Source organism: Macaca nemestrina, chromosome 13 (genome assembly GCF_043159975.1).
Source record: "Macaca nemestrina isolate mMacNem1 chromosome 13, mMacNem.hap1, whole genome shotgun sequence".
In the NCBI taxonomy this organism is placed as follows: domain Eukaryota; kingdom Metazoa; phylum Chordata; class Mammalia; order Primates; family Cercopithecidae; genus Macaca; species Macaca nemestrina.
Genome location: NC_092137.1, coordinates 75,816,959 through 75,831,704, shown reverse-complemented (window position 1 = coordinate 75,831,704; position 14,746 = coordinate 75,816,959). Strand labels below are relative to the sequence as shown.

Here is a 14,746-nt window from a genome sequence, read left to right as displayed (position 1 = left end):
CAGATCCAGGACAGATCTGCTTTTGGATGTGTGGACAGGCATTAGCCTTTCAGTTTTGCTGATGCTTCAGTTGAAGTCTCCTAGGAAACTTCTGTGCTAGGTTCTTCCTCTGCAGTTCTTGCCTTGCCTTTGCCTTTGTTCTTCCTGTGTCTTGGTAAAGGGCTATCGAGTCTGGAGTTGCTGGGGCTTCCTCAGTCCTAGGTTCTACTTTTCCTTCTTATTTGGTCCAAGGGTTGTGGGACAGGGCCCCACCCCAGCACTTCACTGGGCACCTTCTGGTCCTGGCCATGTGTCCTAAGACTTGATAGTTCTTACACGTTCTCTTGGAAATGATTAAATTTGTTTCTTCCAAATCTCACCGTAAAATTGCTGCTCCAGAAAGATGTATCATGGACATTCTGCTTTTGTGCATCCTCCCTGCATAGGATTGAAGCTGCGCCTACTCTGGTTTCAGAAGCATGCAGTAGAGTACTAAAAATTAATCTAAAAATGGTTTCAGACACTCATCAGGGAGCTTCCTGCATGGGCTGAGAAATGCCAGGACCCCAGGCCTCCAGTACTACCCCTAAGGAGGGGCTCACAATTTGTAACATTTTTTAACAGTTGAAATATCCTCCGCTAAAGAAGGTTTGGTGAAAGTAGTACTTTCGTACACAGATGATAGCAAGATAACTTAGTGTACCACTTTTCAAAACCCACTTGGCAATGTGTATCAAGAGCTATAATAATATGTATCCTGTTTGACACAGAGATTCCTTTCCTGAGAATCCATTGCAAGGCAATAAACAACAAGCAAAAAAGGAAGTAGCATTAAGCACAAAAATATTTCTTCTATTATTATTTTTCAAAATATTTCCTCATAACAACCTAAATATCCAAAGGCAGGAAGCAGTTTTTGTAAACTGGCACTTTCACTGGGAAGAATACTATGTAGCCATTATTAGGCATGATGGAGGGAGACCATGGAGCAATACTGAACAGTGTTATATGCTGTGTACATATGAAGTGTACATGTACAGTGTATGCAAAGGAAAAGATACGAATTATATATACATGTCTATATAGATACTCTGGCCATAAGCAGGCAAATATGAATAAATATGTGCATGTTTATATGATAGAGAAAGAACAAAGGAAAATTCACTATACTACACACTGTATAGTTATATTCAGGTTGTGAAATTATGGTGATTTTATAATTTTAAAAATTCCATTTTTTTTTTTTTTTTTTTTTTTTTTTTTGAGGCAGAGCCTTGCTCTGTCGCTCAGACTGGAGTGCAGTGGTGCAATCTCGGCTCACTGCAACCTCTGCCTTCCAGGTTCAAGTGATTCTCCTGCCTCAGCCTCCCGAATAGGTGGGATTACAGACGCATGCCACCATGCCCGGCTAATTCTTTTCGTATTTTTAGTAGAGACAGGGTTTCACTATGTTGGCCAGGTTGGTATTGAACTCCTGACCTCATGATCCACCTGCCTCAGTCTCCCAAAATTTCCCCACTCTTTTAATGTTATACTAGCACATATTTATACACATACCCACATATATACGCATACATATGTATCTACATATAACAAATTTATTAGCTGAACTTTTGGAAATGGTATCTTCATAATTTAGTTCAGTGAATATTGTGAGATATGCACCATGAGCAACACACTGTGCTGAATGCCCAGAGAATCCAAAGTGAATCAATCATATGGATTCTGCCTTCAGAATCCTCACTGTCATGCGGGAAAGATAATGGTTATATAACTAGTTATAACGCAACCACATAAAGTGCTGCCCAGACTGGAGGGGCTAATTAATCACACCCTTCTTCTAAACTCAAGGACCCAGAAAGGCATTCAAATTTTGAAGTTGACCTCATCAGTGTCAATTTCAGCAGTGGTAATGCTGGACGGAATAATGTGTCAGGGCCTTCTACCTAGTCCGTTGAGTTCTAGGGCAGCTATGGGATTGTAGGTCTTTCCCTTGCAGGGGAAGAAAAGTGAGCCAGTGGATTGGGAGGAGGGGCAGGGCAATGGATGCTTCCTTGTGGGGTGTCTATTGCCTGTGGGAGGGGATGAAATGAGTGAATTTTTTCTTTTTTTTAAATTTAACTTTAAGTTCTGGGATACGTGTGCAAAACGTGCAGGTTTGTTACACGGGTATACATGTGCCATGGTGGTTTGCTGCACCTAGCAACCTGTCATCTAGGTTTCAAGCCCCGCATGCATTAGATATTTGTCCTAATGCTCTTCCTCCCCTTGCCCCCCACCCACTGATAGGCCCTGTATGATGTTCCCCTCCCTGTGTCCATGTGTTCTCATTGTTCCATTCCCAGTTATGAGTGAGAACATGTGGTGTTTGGTTTTCCGTTCCTGTGTTAGTTTGCTGAGAATGATGGCTTCCAGCTTCATCTATGTCCCTGCGAAGGACATGAACTGAAATCAGTGAATTCAAAGGAGAATACGTCAGAGCCAGACAGGTAGGAACAGAGATTTCTCAATACTCCTTCCTGGGGAAGAACAGCATTTTAGAGAGGCAGTAGTGTTAGTGGAGGTCTTCCCTCTCCTATGGGGTGGGGCAGAATGCCATAAAGAGATGTTCTTTTTTTTTTTTTTTTTTGGCAGAGTCTCACCCTGTTGCCCAGACTGGAGTACAATGGCATGATCTCGGCTCACTGCAACCTCTGCCTCCTGGGTTCAAACGATTCTCCTGCCTTAGCCTCCCGAGTAGCTGGGATTACAGGCACCCACCACCACGCCCTGCTAATTTTTATATTTTTAGTAGAGATGGGGTTTCACCATGTTGGCCAGGCTGGTCTCCAACTCCTGACCTCATGATCTGCCTGCCTTGACCTCCCAAAGTGCTGGGATTACAGGCATGAGCCACCACGCCTGGCAAGAGATGTTCTTACAGCGCCTAGAGTTTGGGGAGGAGATTTTGCTGAGCACTCCCTGACTACACACAAACCCCATGATTCTCTTTAATACCCACTTTTTAATTTTATTATTTTGAGCAGTTAAGATTGTGTTTTACTAGTACAAATTTATGGGGCGCATGTGAAATTTTGTTACATGTATATAATGTGTAGTGATCTAGTCAGGGCATTTAGGGTGTCTGTCAACCCAAGTACAATACATTTGTATTAAGTATAGTCACCCTGCTGTGTTATCAAACATTGAATTTATTCCTTCTATCTAACTGTATGTTTGTACCGTGTAACCTGCTTCTCTTCATCCTCCCTGCTACCCTCCACTCACCTTTCCCAGCCTGTTATCTGTCCTTCCACTTTCTATCTGCGTATGATCAAATTTTTTAGCTCTCACATTTAAGTGAAAACATGCAATATTTGTCAAAACCAATTTTAAAAGCCTTTCCTTTTCACTCAAGGAATCGGAAGCTTCAGAGCCAAGAAGAAAGCCCAGGCAGAGAGAAGGTTGCCCTTGCATGAGATCAGCTGGCCTGGTCTGGGCTGGCTGCTGCTGCCCTCTCCTGCAAGGAGTCTGTTGGGCATGATCTGACCTCTGAAGGTGCAAATGAGATTAGCTTCAGGACCTCTACATAGGGCCTCTTCCTGCCCATGAAAACAATGACCTGCAGGAAACAAGATACAGCAATACATTTATTTTTATTTATCAAGGGAAAACAACTGACAATAGCCCTCCCCACTCTGCTTCCTGGGTAATTAACAGCTGTCTGGATCTAGTCAAGACCAGGGTGGATCATTGGCGAAGAGGAAGTGACCTGGAGCAGAAAGTATTAGAGGAGAGAAAAAACAATCACCTTAGAGCTTCAGTTTTGAATTTTGTGGGAAAAGGATGAAGAGGCATGACATTCATTGTATCAGCTGTGAAAATCAGACCTGAGTCACCAACTTGGGATCCAGTGAACTCCCTTACCCGGTCTGGTTGCTCTTACTGGGCTTGTCCAGGAATCCACATCTGGATGCTAGAGACAAAAGGGGATGTGTTCTGATCTGGGAGGCAGGACAAGGTGGACTCATTCAGCTACAGAGGGAGCACAGTGGTTTCCAAGATGGAGTTCAGAAACTATCTTTGATGTTAGGCCTATGTAATAGGTGGGGTGAGGGCAGTATGTGAAAGCTAGAATTACTTGTTTTTCTGCCTTTAGTTTCGTTTCTGTTTTGGTCAAAGCATGAACTTTTGAGTATCAGGCAGAATTACATTTGACACCCTCATCTCGGCCTCAGCTTTTAAACAAGAGTAACCCTACTTACCCTGCTGAACAGTGGTAATGGCTGAAGGTATTGCAGATGATCAGCATAAAGGAATTATTCCAGATCTTGGCAAAGAGAAGCATTCAGTGAATGATAGCTCTCTCACTCACTCTATGTATGTATGCATGTATGTATGTATCTATCATCTATCTGATATCTTCCTCCCTCTTTCCCTTTTCCTCTTGCCTTTCTTCCTGTTCTCATCCCTCCCTTTCTTCCCCATGAGTGCGTATCTATGTCTCTTTGTGCATGCATGTATGCAATATGTATATCTGTATATACCCTAATATTTTTAAGCATTCTTAGATTCCAGAATAGGTAAAAGGGTGCATGTAGAGGTGCCACTTGTGGAGGGACTGGGAAGTAGAAGGAGTATAACTCAAGCTCTGCTATATCTGTTCAGCATTTATAGGTTTCTCTTGACTTGTATTTCACTGGATTATGTGGCCATTGTTACTATGTTAGAAACCTTCATGGTCTGAAAACCCCTGTAGGGAATATAGGAGTCTCCAAGAAATGGAGATAGATTTATGGAGCTCCAGATTCATACTCCAGGGAGGACAGGGTTATGTTTGCTGCCTTAGTGGATACATGAGCTATCTAGAGGCTTTAAAAGACAGCTTATCCCAAATTTATTTCTAACCTACCAATATGGATTGGTTAAATTAAGTTCTTTTAATGCTACTCACTTTAACAGAAGAGAGGTTGAGTTATTGCATAAGTTGGGCAATAAAGCAAGTGTAACTGATGTACTCTTTCTCTGTCATGTCCTCTTTCTCTCACTCTGGGATCCAGGCAGATTTTCTCTTGGTTGAGGAATTGTCTTCTTTGGGTTGAGGAGACTGAAGGAAGATGCAGTGTTGGTATCTCCTTCTGAATCATGGCTTACCTAGGCAGGTTCTCTTCAAGGCTTCATGGTGTAGGAGACAGAGGACAAGACTTTGGTCTGAAGGATCATCCACAGAAAATGGATGTACAGTGCCAACCACAAGAGCTTTGCCTGCTGATTCCCACTTACTCTGCCTGCAAGGTCCCTTCCTTTACCCATGAGAGCAGAGCCAGCTTCCCATTGTGCGGCTTCTTCAAGGGCATTATAGCAGAAGTGGGCCAGTCCCTCTCTTTGGCTCATTTCATTCTAGCTCAGAAAAGCTGTGGCGTAACTATAATTGGCTCAATTTCTTTCGCTTGATTAAAGAGGCGAAGCCAAAGTAAGGCCAGAAATCAAAACCTTTTTTGTTGCCAGGGCATGCAAAGCAGTATAAACTCATTTCTAATTTATATACTCAAAGCCATACCTCCTAAACCAAAGTATATGCAGGATTACTTTAAATTCTTCTTTTCCTAAGGGGAGAATTTTCACAATAACCTTATGTAGAATTTTTATTTCACACTCATAATAAAGTGACCTTTAATAGAACTCTAAGAAAACTCCTTTAGAATGTTTCATACTGTCAAAAGAAGGAATTAAACGTTTGTGAAGTTCAAGGCATGTCACTTGAGCACTACATCAATGTAAGAGAGACTCAGTTTTGTTGAAGGTTAATTATCTATTGGAAAAAATTCACTAAGGGGTCCACACTCTGGCATTCCAGCAGTCAGGGATAAACAGGAAGAGGAAGGTGTGTTTGTGGGTCAAGAGTGGACAATGAAGTCTTTGGCTTGTCTGGACTAAAGGCTCCTGTGGAAGAGTTTGTGGGGATATGATTGAAAGGGAGATTGGAACCAGATTTTTGACAGCCTTGAGTGTCCTCTTTTTTTTGTAAAAGTAATAAGGCAAATAATAGGAGTCAGATTTTAAAGTGTTGCTTTGACATCCATGTGCAAAATGAATTGAAGGTGGAAGGAAATGGAATCCAGAGTTAGAAAATTTGCAGGTGCGGGGAAATGGCAGTGAGTAGGCAAGAGATGGAAGAGACATGAGAATGGCTGAGATTAATTAATTTATGGCTAGAAGCCAAAGAGTGAGTCAAAAAGATGACTCTAGGCATTGCGCACAGATGACTGAAGGGAGCCTCAGGCAGAAAGGGGAAGGTTGAAAAGGGGAGGGAGGGAGGAAGGGAGAGAGGGAATGAAAAGAATAGAGAGAGAGGTAAGAGAGATAACTAGATGTTTGAGATAAAAAGAGGATGAGATCAATGTGAGTTACATTCTGTATGAAGTTGGAAGGTACATGGGAGTTTTTAAACATAAAAATTCAAAAAACATACAAATTAAAATTTACAGGAAATGTATCTCTTAAAGAGATGGATGAGTTTCCTCCTTTCCCCTCAATTTGTTTATGTATTTATGTATTCATGAATAAATATCACTTATTGCCAGAAGGAGGCATGATTCAGTGACAGTTCTATTTCTGATTTTTATTTGTATAGTTATGGGTGTTGAGAAAGTTTGTTCATATAAACATGCAGACAAAAACAAAAGAAGTTTTGTTATAATTAAGTCACTCCAGTCTTTGAATTAAGTTTTCATCATATGCCAAAAATCAGAGTGATCCATCATCAAGTTATTTTGATTTATCAGCTGACAACCTGATTAGGCCTTCCTTCAGTTTTGTTGAAAACCAAGAATTGGAAACTGACTTGGAAAAGGATGTGTTACCAGTTGTTAGGGGCTTTTGCCTCCTGTCATTGACATCAACATTTCAATATTTGGAACTGTTATTTTGCTTGGTGGCCATTTTTGCACTCTGGGCAGCGCACCATAGTAAGATGGGATGTGGGGTGGGGGAAAGGTCTGACTTGAGTTTAGTGAAATGGGGGAAGCAGTGGGTGGTAGGTGGTGTAGAACAGGTGAGCCTGTGCTTTCCACCACAGGCACCTTCTCAGGCAGATCTAATATAGGAAAGAATAAAGAAAATGGCTGTGTAAGGTCTAGAAATAGATTTCCTTAAAACCAGCTGTGCCTGTTCACCTCTTAGGCACATGTTCCCACTGTGAAGACTGCTTATCTTGAGTAAGGCTGAGTGGTGAGATGAAACTCAGGCCCTTTTAGACCGACAGGGACTTAGGCATAGTCAGTGGCCTGATGGCTTCATGAGTTTGTGGGCAGAGGCAGCACCTTGGGCTAGCTAACCAGCCGTCACCCTGAGTAGAATGACCTTATTCCTACCTGATGCAACTAGTGGCAGAAAATCAATTCTGTTAGCAATTGGGAGCAGATTTCTGAGGCAGAGTCAAGGCTCTTTCAGAGGAAAAGGGCTCCTAGGGAACTCTGGACAAAGTAGACAGGTCCAAGACCTGACCCTTGGGAGATATTTTATCTTGAAAAACAGCAGAACCCATTTCTCCAGCAAATGGGCTTCATTTTGCTTTATCCCAGTGATTTTGACTTTTGAATTATCACTAGAACTAGGTTTTGTAAAGACCACTCTGGACTGACCCTTTATGGCTTTTTTGTTTTCCGTTTCCTGTGCCCACTGACTTTTCTCCAATTCTGTACTCTCTGAGACTGCCCCAGTGGTAGGTACCTCATGCCCGCTTCCATTATTTCACTCGGTTGTGCTCAATTCCAGTTATGTTTATTGCATGTCCGTTTCTCCTGTCAGGCTTGAAGGTCTAGTGAGGTTGTGATTGGCTCAAGGTCACTTAACTAATAAATGACAATGCCTTCCTCCCACTTTACAAAAGAAAGGCAAATTATTGGATTTAACCCAATCCAGGGAGGCCAAGTCCAGGGCTTTTATTTGCCCCAAGACATGTTCTCTCTATCTGAGGGCTTAAGAATTTTCTAAGTTGCTCTAGAATCTAGATAAGACTCACGCCCATTCCAGCCTGTCATCAGTTATCATGTTTTTGTACACATTGTGCATGTTAATTATAATCAGGCAGACATGAGCAAATCACAAATCAATGCAGATTGGTGTGGAGTTCATGGACTGTTCTGGTCATTATTTCCTACGGGAAAAAATCAATCCTAAGATAAAGGTGGGGCCTTTGATGTGATCCCATAGCGCCTGGCATAGGAATATGCTATTTGTAAGCAAATGAGTTCTGAGAAGACCATCTTTAAAAAAAAAAAAAAAGTGTGTGTGGTGCAAACTTAAATTTATTAAGTCAGTAGTGCTACAACTAGATGTACAGATACATTGACAACGTAACATTTGGTTCACTTTTAAAAGTAAACAGCATCTCCATCTAATGGTGAGACATTAAGCTAATTGTTAAATAATATCTAAAACAGATCTTTTCCTGAAACAGTGTTGCTAGATTTTAAAAAATTAATACACATTGTATACAGCTGTTTTGAATTAACATAAAAATTGAAGAGGTAGTGCAGAAGGTTCTCATATCCCCTCCTTATTGGATTTTTTGTGTTTTTTTTTTTTTAACTTTTATTTTAGGTTTGGGGTTACCAGTTTTGTTACATGGGTAAATTGCATGTCACTGAGGTTTGGTGTACGAATGATCCCATCACTTAGGTGGTGAGCATAGTACCCGATAGGTAGTTTTCCAACCCATTACCCCACCCCACCCTCCCCCTCTAATAGTCCCTAATGTCTATTGTTCCCTTCTTTATGTCCATGTTTACCCAGCTTTTAGCTCCCACTTATAAGTGACAACATGCAGTATTTGATTTTCTATTCCTGTGTTAATTTGCTTAAGATAATAGCCTTCAGCTGCATCCATGTTGCTGCAAAACACATGATTTTATTCCTTTTATGGCTGCTTAGTATTCCATGGTGTACCATGGAATACAAATGTGGAAATATGTACCACATTTCCTTTATCCAATCCTCTGTTGATGGGCACCTAGGTTGATTCCATGTTTTTGCTATTGTGAATAGTGCTAGTGCTGCAATACACATACAAGTGCAGGTATCTTTTTTGTAGAAAGATTTATTTTCCTTTAGATATACACCCAGTAGTGGGATTGCTGGGTCAAATCATAGTACTGTTTTAAGTTCTTTGAGAAATCTCCATGCTGCTTTCCACAGGGGCTGAACTAATTTATAATTCCTACCTTTTTTTTTTTTTTTTTTTTTTTTTTTTTTGAGACAAGATCTCACTTTGTCACCCAGACTGGATTACAGTGGAACAATCTTGGCTCACTGCAGCCTCTACTTCCCTGGCTCAAGCGATCCTCCTGCCTCAGCCCCAGAAGTAGCTGGGACTACAGGTGTGCACCAGCATGCCTGGCTAATTTTTGTGTTTTTTGTAATGATGAGTTTTCCACCATGTTGCCCAGGCTGGTCTCAAGCTCCCTGAACCCAAATGATCTGCCTGCCTCAGCCCCCAAAGTGTTGAGATTATAGGTGTGAGCTACCATGCCCAGCCTGGTGTTCCCTTTTATGCACAACTTTGTCAACATGGTATTTTTTTACTTTTAGTAATAGCCATTTTGACTGATGCAAGATGGTATCTCGTTGTGGTTTTGATATTGATCGTGATTTCTCTGATGATTAGTGATGCTGAGCATTTTTTCGTATATTTGTTGGCCGAATGTGTGTCTTCTTTGCAAAGTGTCTTTTCATGTCCTGTGCTCATTTGTAATGGAGTTGTTTATTTTTTGCTTACTCAATTGTTTAAGTTTTTAAAATAGATTCTAGATATTAGGACTTTGTCAGATGCATAGTTTAGGAATATTTTCTCCCATTCTGTAGGTTGTCTGTTTACTCTGTTGATAGTTTATTTTGCTGTGAAGAGGCTCTTTAGTTTGGTTGGATCCCACTTGTCAGTTTTTCTTTTTGTCACAATTGCATTTGGAGATTTGGCCATAAATTCTTTGCCAAGGCCAGTGTCCAGAATGGTATTTCCTACGTTTTCTTCTAGAGATTTTATAGTTTTAGGTCTTACACATAAGTCTTTAATCCTTCTTGAGTTAATTTTTGTATATGGTAAAAAGAACGAGTCCAGGTTCAATCTTCTGCATATAACTAGCCAGTTATCCTAGAACCATTTATTAAATAGAGAATCTTTTCGCCTTTGCTGTTATTGTTGACTTTGTCAGAGATCAGATGGCTATAGGTGTGCAGCTTTATTTCTGGGTTCTTTATCCTGTTCCATTGGTCCATGTGTTGGTTTTTGTACCACTACCATACTGTTTGCTTACCGCAGCCTTACAATATAGCTTGAAGTTGGGTAGTGTGATGCCTCTGGCTTTTCTTTTTTTCCCCCCACTTAGGATTGCTTTGGCTATTTGAACCCTCTTTTGGTTCCATATGAATTTTAGAATCATTTTTTTTTTCTAATTCTGTGAAAAATGATGTTGGTAGTTTGATAGGAATAGCACTGAATCTGTAAATTGCTTTGGGCAGTATGGCCATTTTAACAATGTTGATTCTTTCAATCCATGAGCATGGAGTATTTTTCTATTTGTTTGTGACATTTCTAATTTCTTTCAACAGTGTTTTGTAATTCTTGTTGTAGAGATCCTTCACCTTGGGTAGCTATTTTTTAGGTATTTTATTATTTTTATGGCAATTAAAATGAAATTACCTTTTGATTTGGCTCTCAGCTTGGACATTGTTGGTGTATCGAAATGCTACTGATTTTGTATTGATTTTGCATCCTGAAACTTTGCTGAAGTCAGTTATCTGTTTGAGGAACCTTTTGGCAAAGTTTTTAGGGTTTTCTGGGTATAGAATTGTATTGTCTGCAAAGAGTGATAGTTTGACTTCCTCTCTTGCTATCTGGATGCCTTTTATTTTTTTCTCTTGCTTGATTGCTCTAGCTAGATCTTACAAGACCACTTTTTATTTACCCAGAAAGGGACGTTTACCAAGCACTTTCACATGCATTATCTACACCGATCCTCCCAACAGCCTTGTGTAATATATGGCCCCTCAGCATTGACACTGATGCCATGGAAGCACCAGGAAATGATGAGAAGGGAATAGGCTTTGAAACTGGGCAGACTTGGGTTTGTTTGCTTGGGCCTTTCTACCTTGTCATGTGGCCTAGGGATGTAACAGTACCTCTTTTTACTTCTGCCTTTTATTTCATAAAAGACAACCAACAAAGGAGGAAAGGTGGAGAAGAAAGAAATAAGTGGGCTATTTTAAAGATTGAGGCTGATGATGTCATGGATTTCATGAAATTTTAGGAACATATTTGGACAATAGTTTTTTCTTTTCTTTTTATTTCAATAGTTTTGGGGGTACAGGTGGTTTGTGGTTACATGGATAAGTTCTTCAGTGGTGATTTCTGAGATTTTAGTGTACCCATCACCAGAGCAGTGTACACTGTACCCAATGTGTAGTCAGAGAGATTAATTTAGATGACGACATCAAGATTATAAAAAATCTTAACAATCTGGAACCAGGGTGAAACGAAATGAAGTTTTTGTGTCTGAATTGAAAAGAATCCTAATAAGTAGCACACAGAAATAGAAAACACAACTTAATGCCGTTACCTTTGTGAACGTGACCTGGAACAAGCCACTAGACCAGCATGTAGTTTAGTGTTGACTTGCCATATAAGGGGGACACACTGGTCTTCAGTAGGCTTGAATTTACCTAATCGTCCTAGCATTTGGTCCAAGTGTCTCCATCTCATCCTCATGCTCACAAAATGCCCCCATGACTCCCTCTCTCCTAGGGCCGGTTGCCCCCACAATGTGCTTCCATCATTAACAGCCCATTATTTTATTTTCTGTCCATTGCTTTCATCTGTCTCCCCAGTAGACTAGGTGCATTCTGAGAGCAAGAACTGAATCTTATTTAAGTCTTTGAATTTCCAGAACCTACAAAAATTGTCCAAATATACGCAAAGGCATAAGAATAATATAATAGACTCTGGGGACTCAGGGGAAATGGGTGGGAGGCAGGTGAGGGATAAAAGACTACCCATTGGGTACAGTGTCCTCAAGGCCAGGCCTGTTCCTTTGTCCTGGTAGGTACCTAGAAATGAAAGTTGTTCACCTAAAGACTCCCATTCTGTTAAGCACATCTTACAGGGGTCACAACTAGGCTCACTAAGCATACTGATCGTCAACAGAATGACTGTTATCTTCTCTCACCAAGGAAAGAGCTCAAATTTCTCCTCCCCTATCAGTTAACCTGCTGAGGCCACTCCTAATTACCTATACTGGCTTTCAGTGTGTGACTGATTGCAACTATTGCTTTTTACAAAACTACCCCAAAACTTAGTGGCTGAAAACAGAACACATTTATTATCTCCCAGTTTCTGCAGATCAGAAATAGAGTGTGGCTTAGCTGGGATCCTTGGTTCAAGGTTTCTCACAGGCTGCTGCAAGGCCGGGACTGTGGTCCCCTCAAGACTAGATGGAGGGATGATTCACTTCCAAGCTCATTCACATGGCTGTTGGCACCATTCAGTTCCTCAAAGGGTGTTGGCCAGAGGTCACCCTTAGTTCCTTGCCACTTGGATTTCTCCATAAAGCAGCTCACACATGGCAGCTGGCTTCATCAGAACCAGCAAGTAAGAAGAGCCCCAGAGAGGAAGAGAGCAAGAGAACAAGACAAAAATCACAGTCTTATGTAACCTAATCTTAGAATCACCCATTGCTTTTGCCATATCCTACAGTCGACCCTTGGTATATGCAGGGGATTGGCTCCAGCATCCCTGTGTATACCCCAATCCGTGCATGCATACTGAAGTTCTACAGTTGACCCTGCAGAAGCCACATATTTGAAAAGCTGACACTCCTTATGTGTGGATTTCTCATCTCGCAAATAACGTATTTTCGATCCACGTGTTTGTTTGAAAAAACTCCGTGTATAAGTGTCCTGTGCAGTTCAAACCCATGTTGTTCAAGGGTCAACTGTATTTCTTAGAAGTAAAAGGCGAAAGACTTATTCATTATGAAGAGAAACCAGAGCATGTATTTCTTAGAAGTAAGTCACTAGGTCCACCCCATAAGAGGAGAGGATTTCACAAAGGTGTGAATACTAGGAGATGGGGTTCATCTCAGAAGCTGTCTGCGACTGTGATGAAAGGGTAATTCAGTTGGGGTGCATGAGCAAATTCACAAGTAAAGATGTTTTGGTCTAGGTGAAAAGAGGCTTTAGATAAGATACATCTCTTAAACAAATGACACCTAAGCAAAGCTGCTTGTGTACAGTAGGTGCTAAATAATTACTGTTTCTCTTTCTTTTACCTTTTTATTTGGGAAGAATCTCTAAGTCAAAGTTGCAAGAAGAGTGAAAGAATCTCATATACGTTTACAGATTCACCGTTTGTCAATTATATTTTGAATACATTATAAAATATGTCACATGGGAGGACAATATTTTGTAACCGTCAAAACTTTGGAGCCTGGTGAGAGGTGTAGGCTGGAGTCATATTGGATCTCTGCATGTGGAATTGTCATCTCTCAAATGCTTGCTTTTCCTCTTCTTCCTCCAGAAAATCCTGAGCGAGCAGCTCTGTACTTTGTTTCTGGCGTGTGCATTGGACTGGTGCTGACTCTGGCTGCTTTGGTGATAAGGATCTCTTGCCACACAGACTGCAGGCGGCGTCCCAAGAAGAAGTTCCTGCAGGACAGAGAGAGCAGCAGCGACAGCAGCGACAGCGAGGACGGTAGTGAGGACACCGCGTCCGATCTCTCCGTGCGGAGACACCGCCGCTTCGAGAGGACTTTGAACAAGAACGTGTTCACCTCCGCGGAGGAGCTGGAGCGCGCCCAGCGGCTGGAGGAGCGCGAGCGCATCATCAGGGAGATCTGGATGAATGGCCAGCCTGAGGTGCCCGGGACCAGGAGCCTGAACCGCTACTATTAGGGAGCAGCAGGACCCCGGAAACCACTGGAGGCCGCCTGGAAGGGAGAGGATCTGCAGGGACAGTGGACACAGGGAACTGAACCCAGCTCTGCTAATATTGTGATTTCAGAGAAAAACCAGGACATGCCCCTTTTCTAGCCAGGGGGATTGCTCCTTTTTAGCCAAATGTATGGAGAAGTAGAAAAATCAAAGCAGTTCATCAATCTTCCAGGTCTTGGAATGGTGCTGAAAAACCCTCTCCAACACTGTGGATGGAGATCGGAGAAACGCGACTTCGGTTTCTCTTGATTTCTGAGGATCTCAGAAGTTTCTGCAGACTTCCTTGCTATGTGTTATTCCTTTGCAAAAGGAAAGATCATTATAGCATGAGGGCTTGGAATAGCAGGGTGAACTTAACCCAATAAATGCAATTTCCTAAATGGCTCCATGCTATGGAGGTGATTCGGAGTCAAATAGCGTGATCCATGCTTATTATTTAAGGCTGATTTTTAAAATCTCGTTTTGCAAGGGCAACGCCGTCCATTTTAACTGGCACCTCAGGGATTAAAATCCTATTTTTTAGTATAGTTCCCATCTCATTCATGAAAAATGAATACAACTATTGTATTATGGGAGATGTGTCAGTGAACTAGAAAATGTCAATAACCTCAAAGGATGAAGGGTTTTTATTTTAAATAGTTTATAAAATATATATTGACATGCATATTTGAAAATGCTGCATAAAAATAAAAGTGGTGTGTTTTCCCCCTCTTTGGAGACAAGAACATTTTATTATGATTCTAGATAATTGTGATTTTAAACACTTTGTTTTTTTAAAAAAAAGTTTGAATTTCAAAGAAAAGAA

At 41.2% G+C, this 14,746-nt stretch overlaps 1 protein-coding gene across 8 annotated transcripts in view; it reads left to right on the top strand.

Moving 5' to 3' along the window:
• Positions 1-14,746, top strand: part of LOC105465317 (eva-1 homolog A, regulator of programmed cell death) — a 180,561-nt gene extending 165,815 nt beyond the window's left edge. For all 8 annotated transcript variants that reach the window (XM_071076969.1, XM_071076970.1, XM_011713722.3 and 5 more), the window contains one exon: positions 13,529-14,746. In XM_071076969.1, coding sequence (XP_070933070.1) covers positions 13,529-13,902 — 374 coding nt within the window. In that variant the 3' untranslated portion in view covers positions 13,903-14,746. The remainder of the gene's footprint in view (positions 1-13,528) is intronic.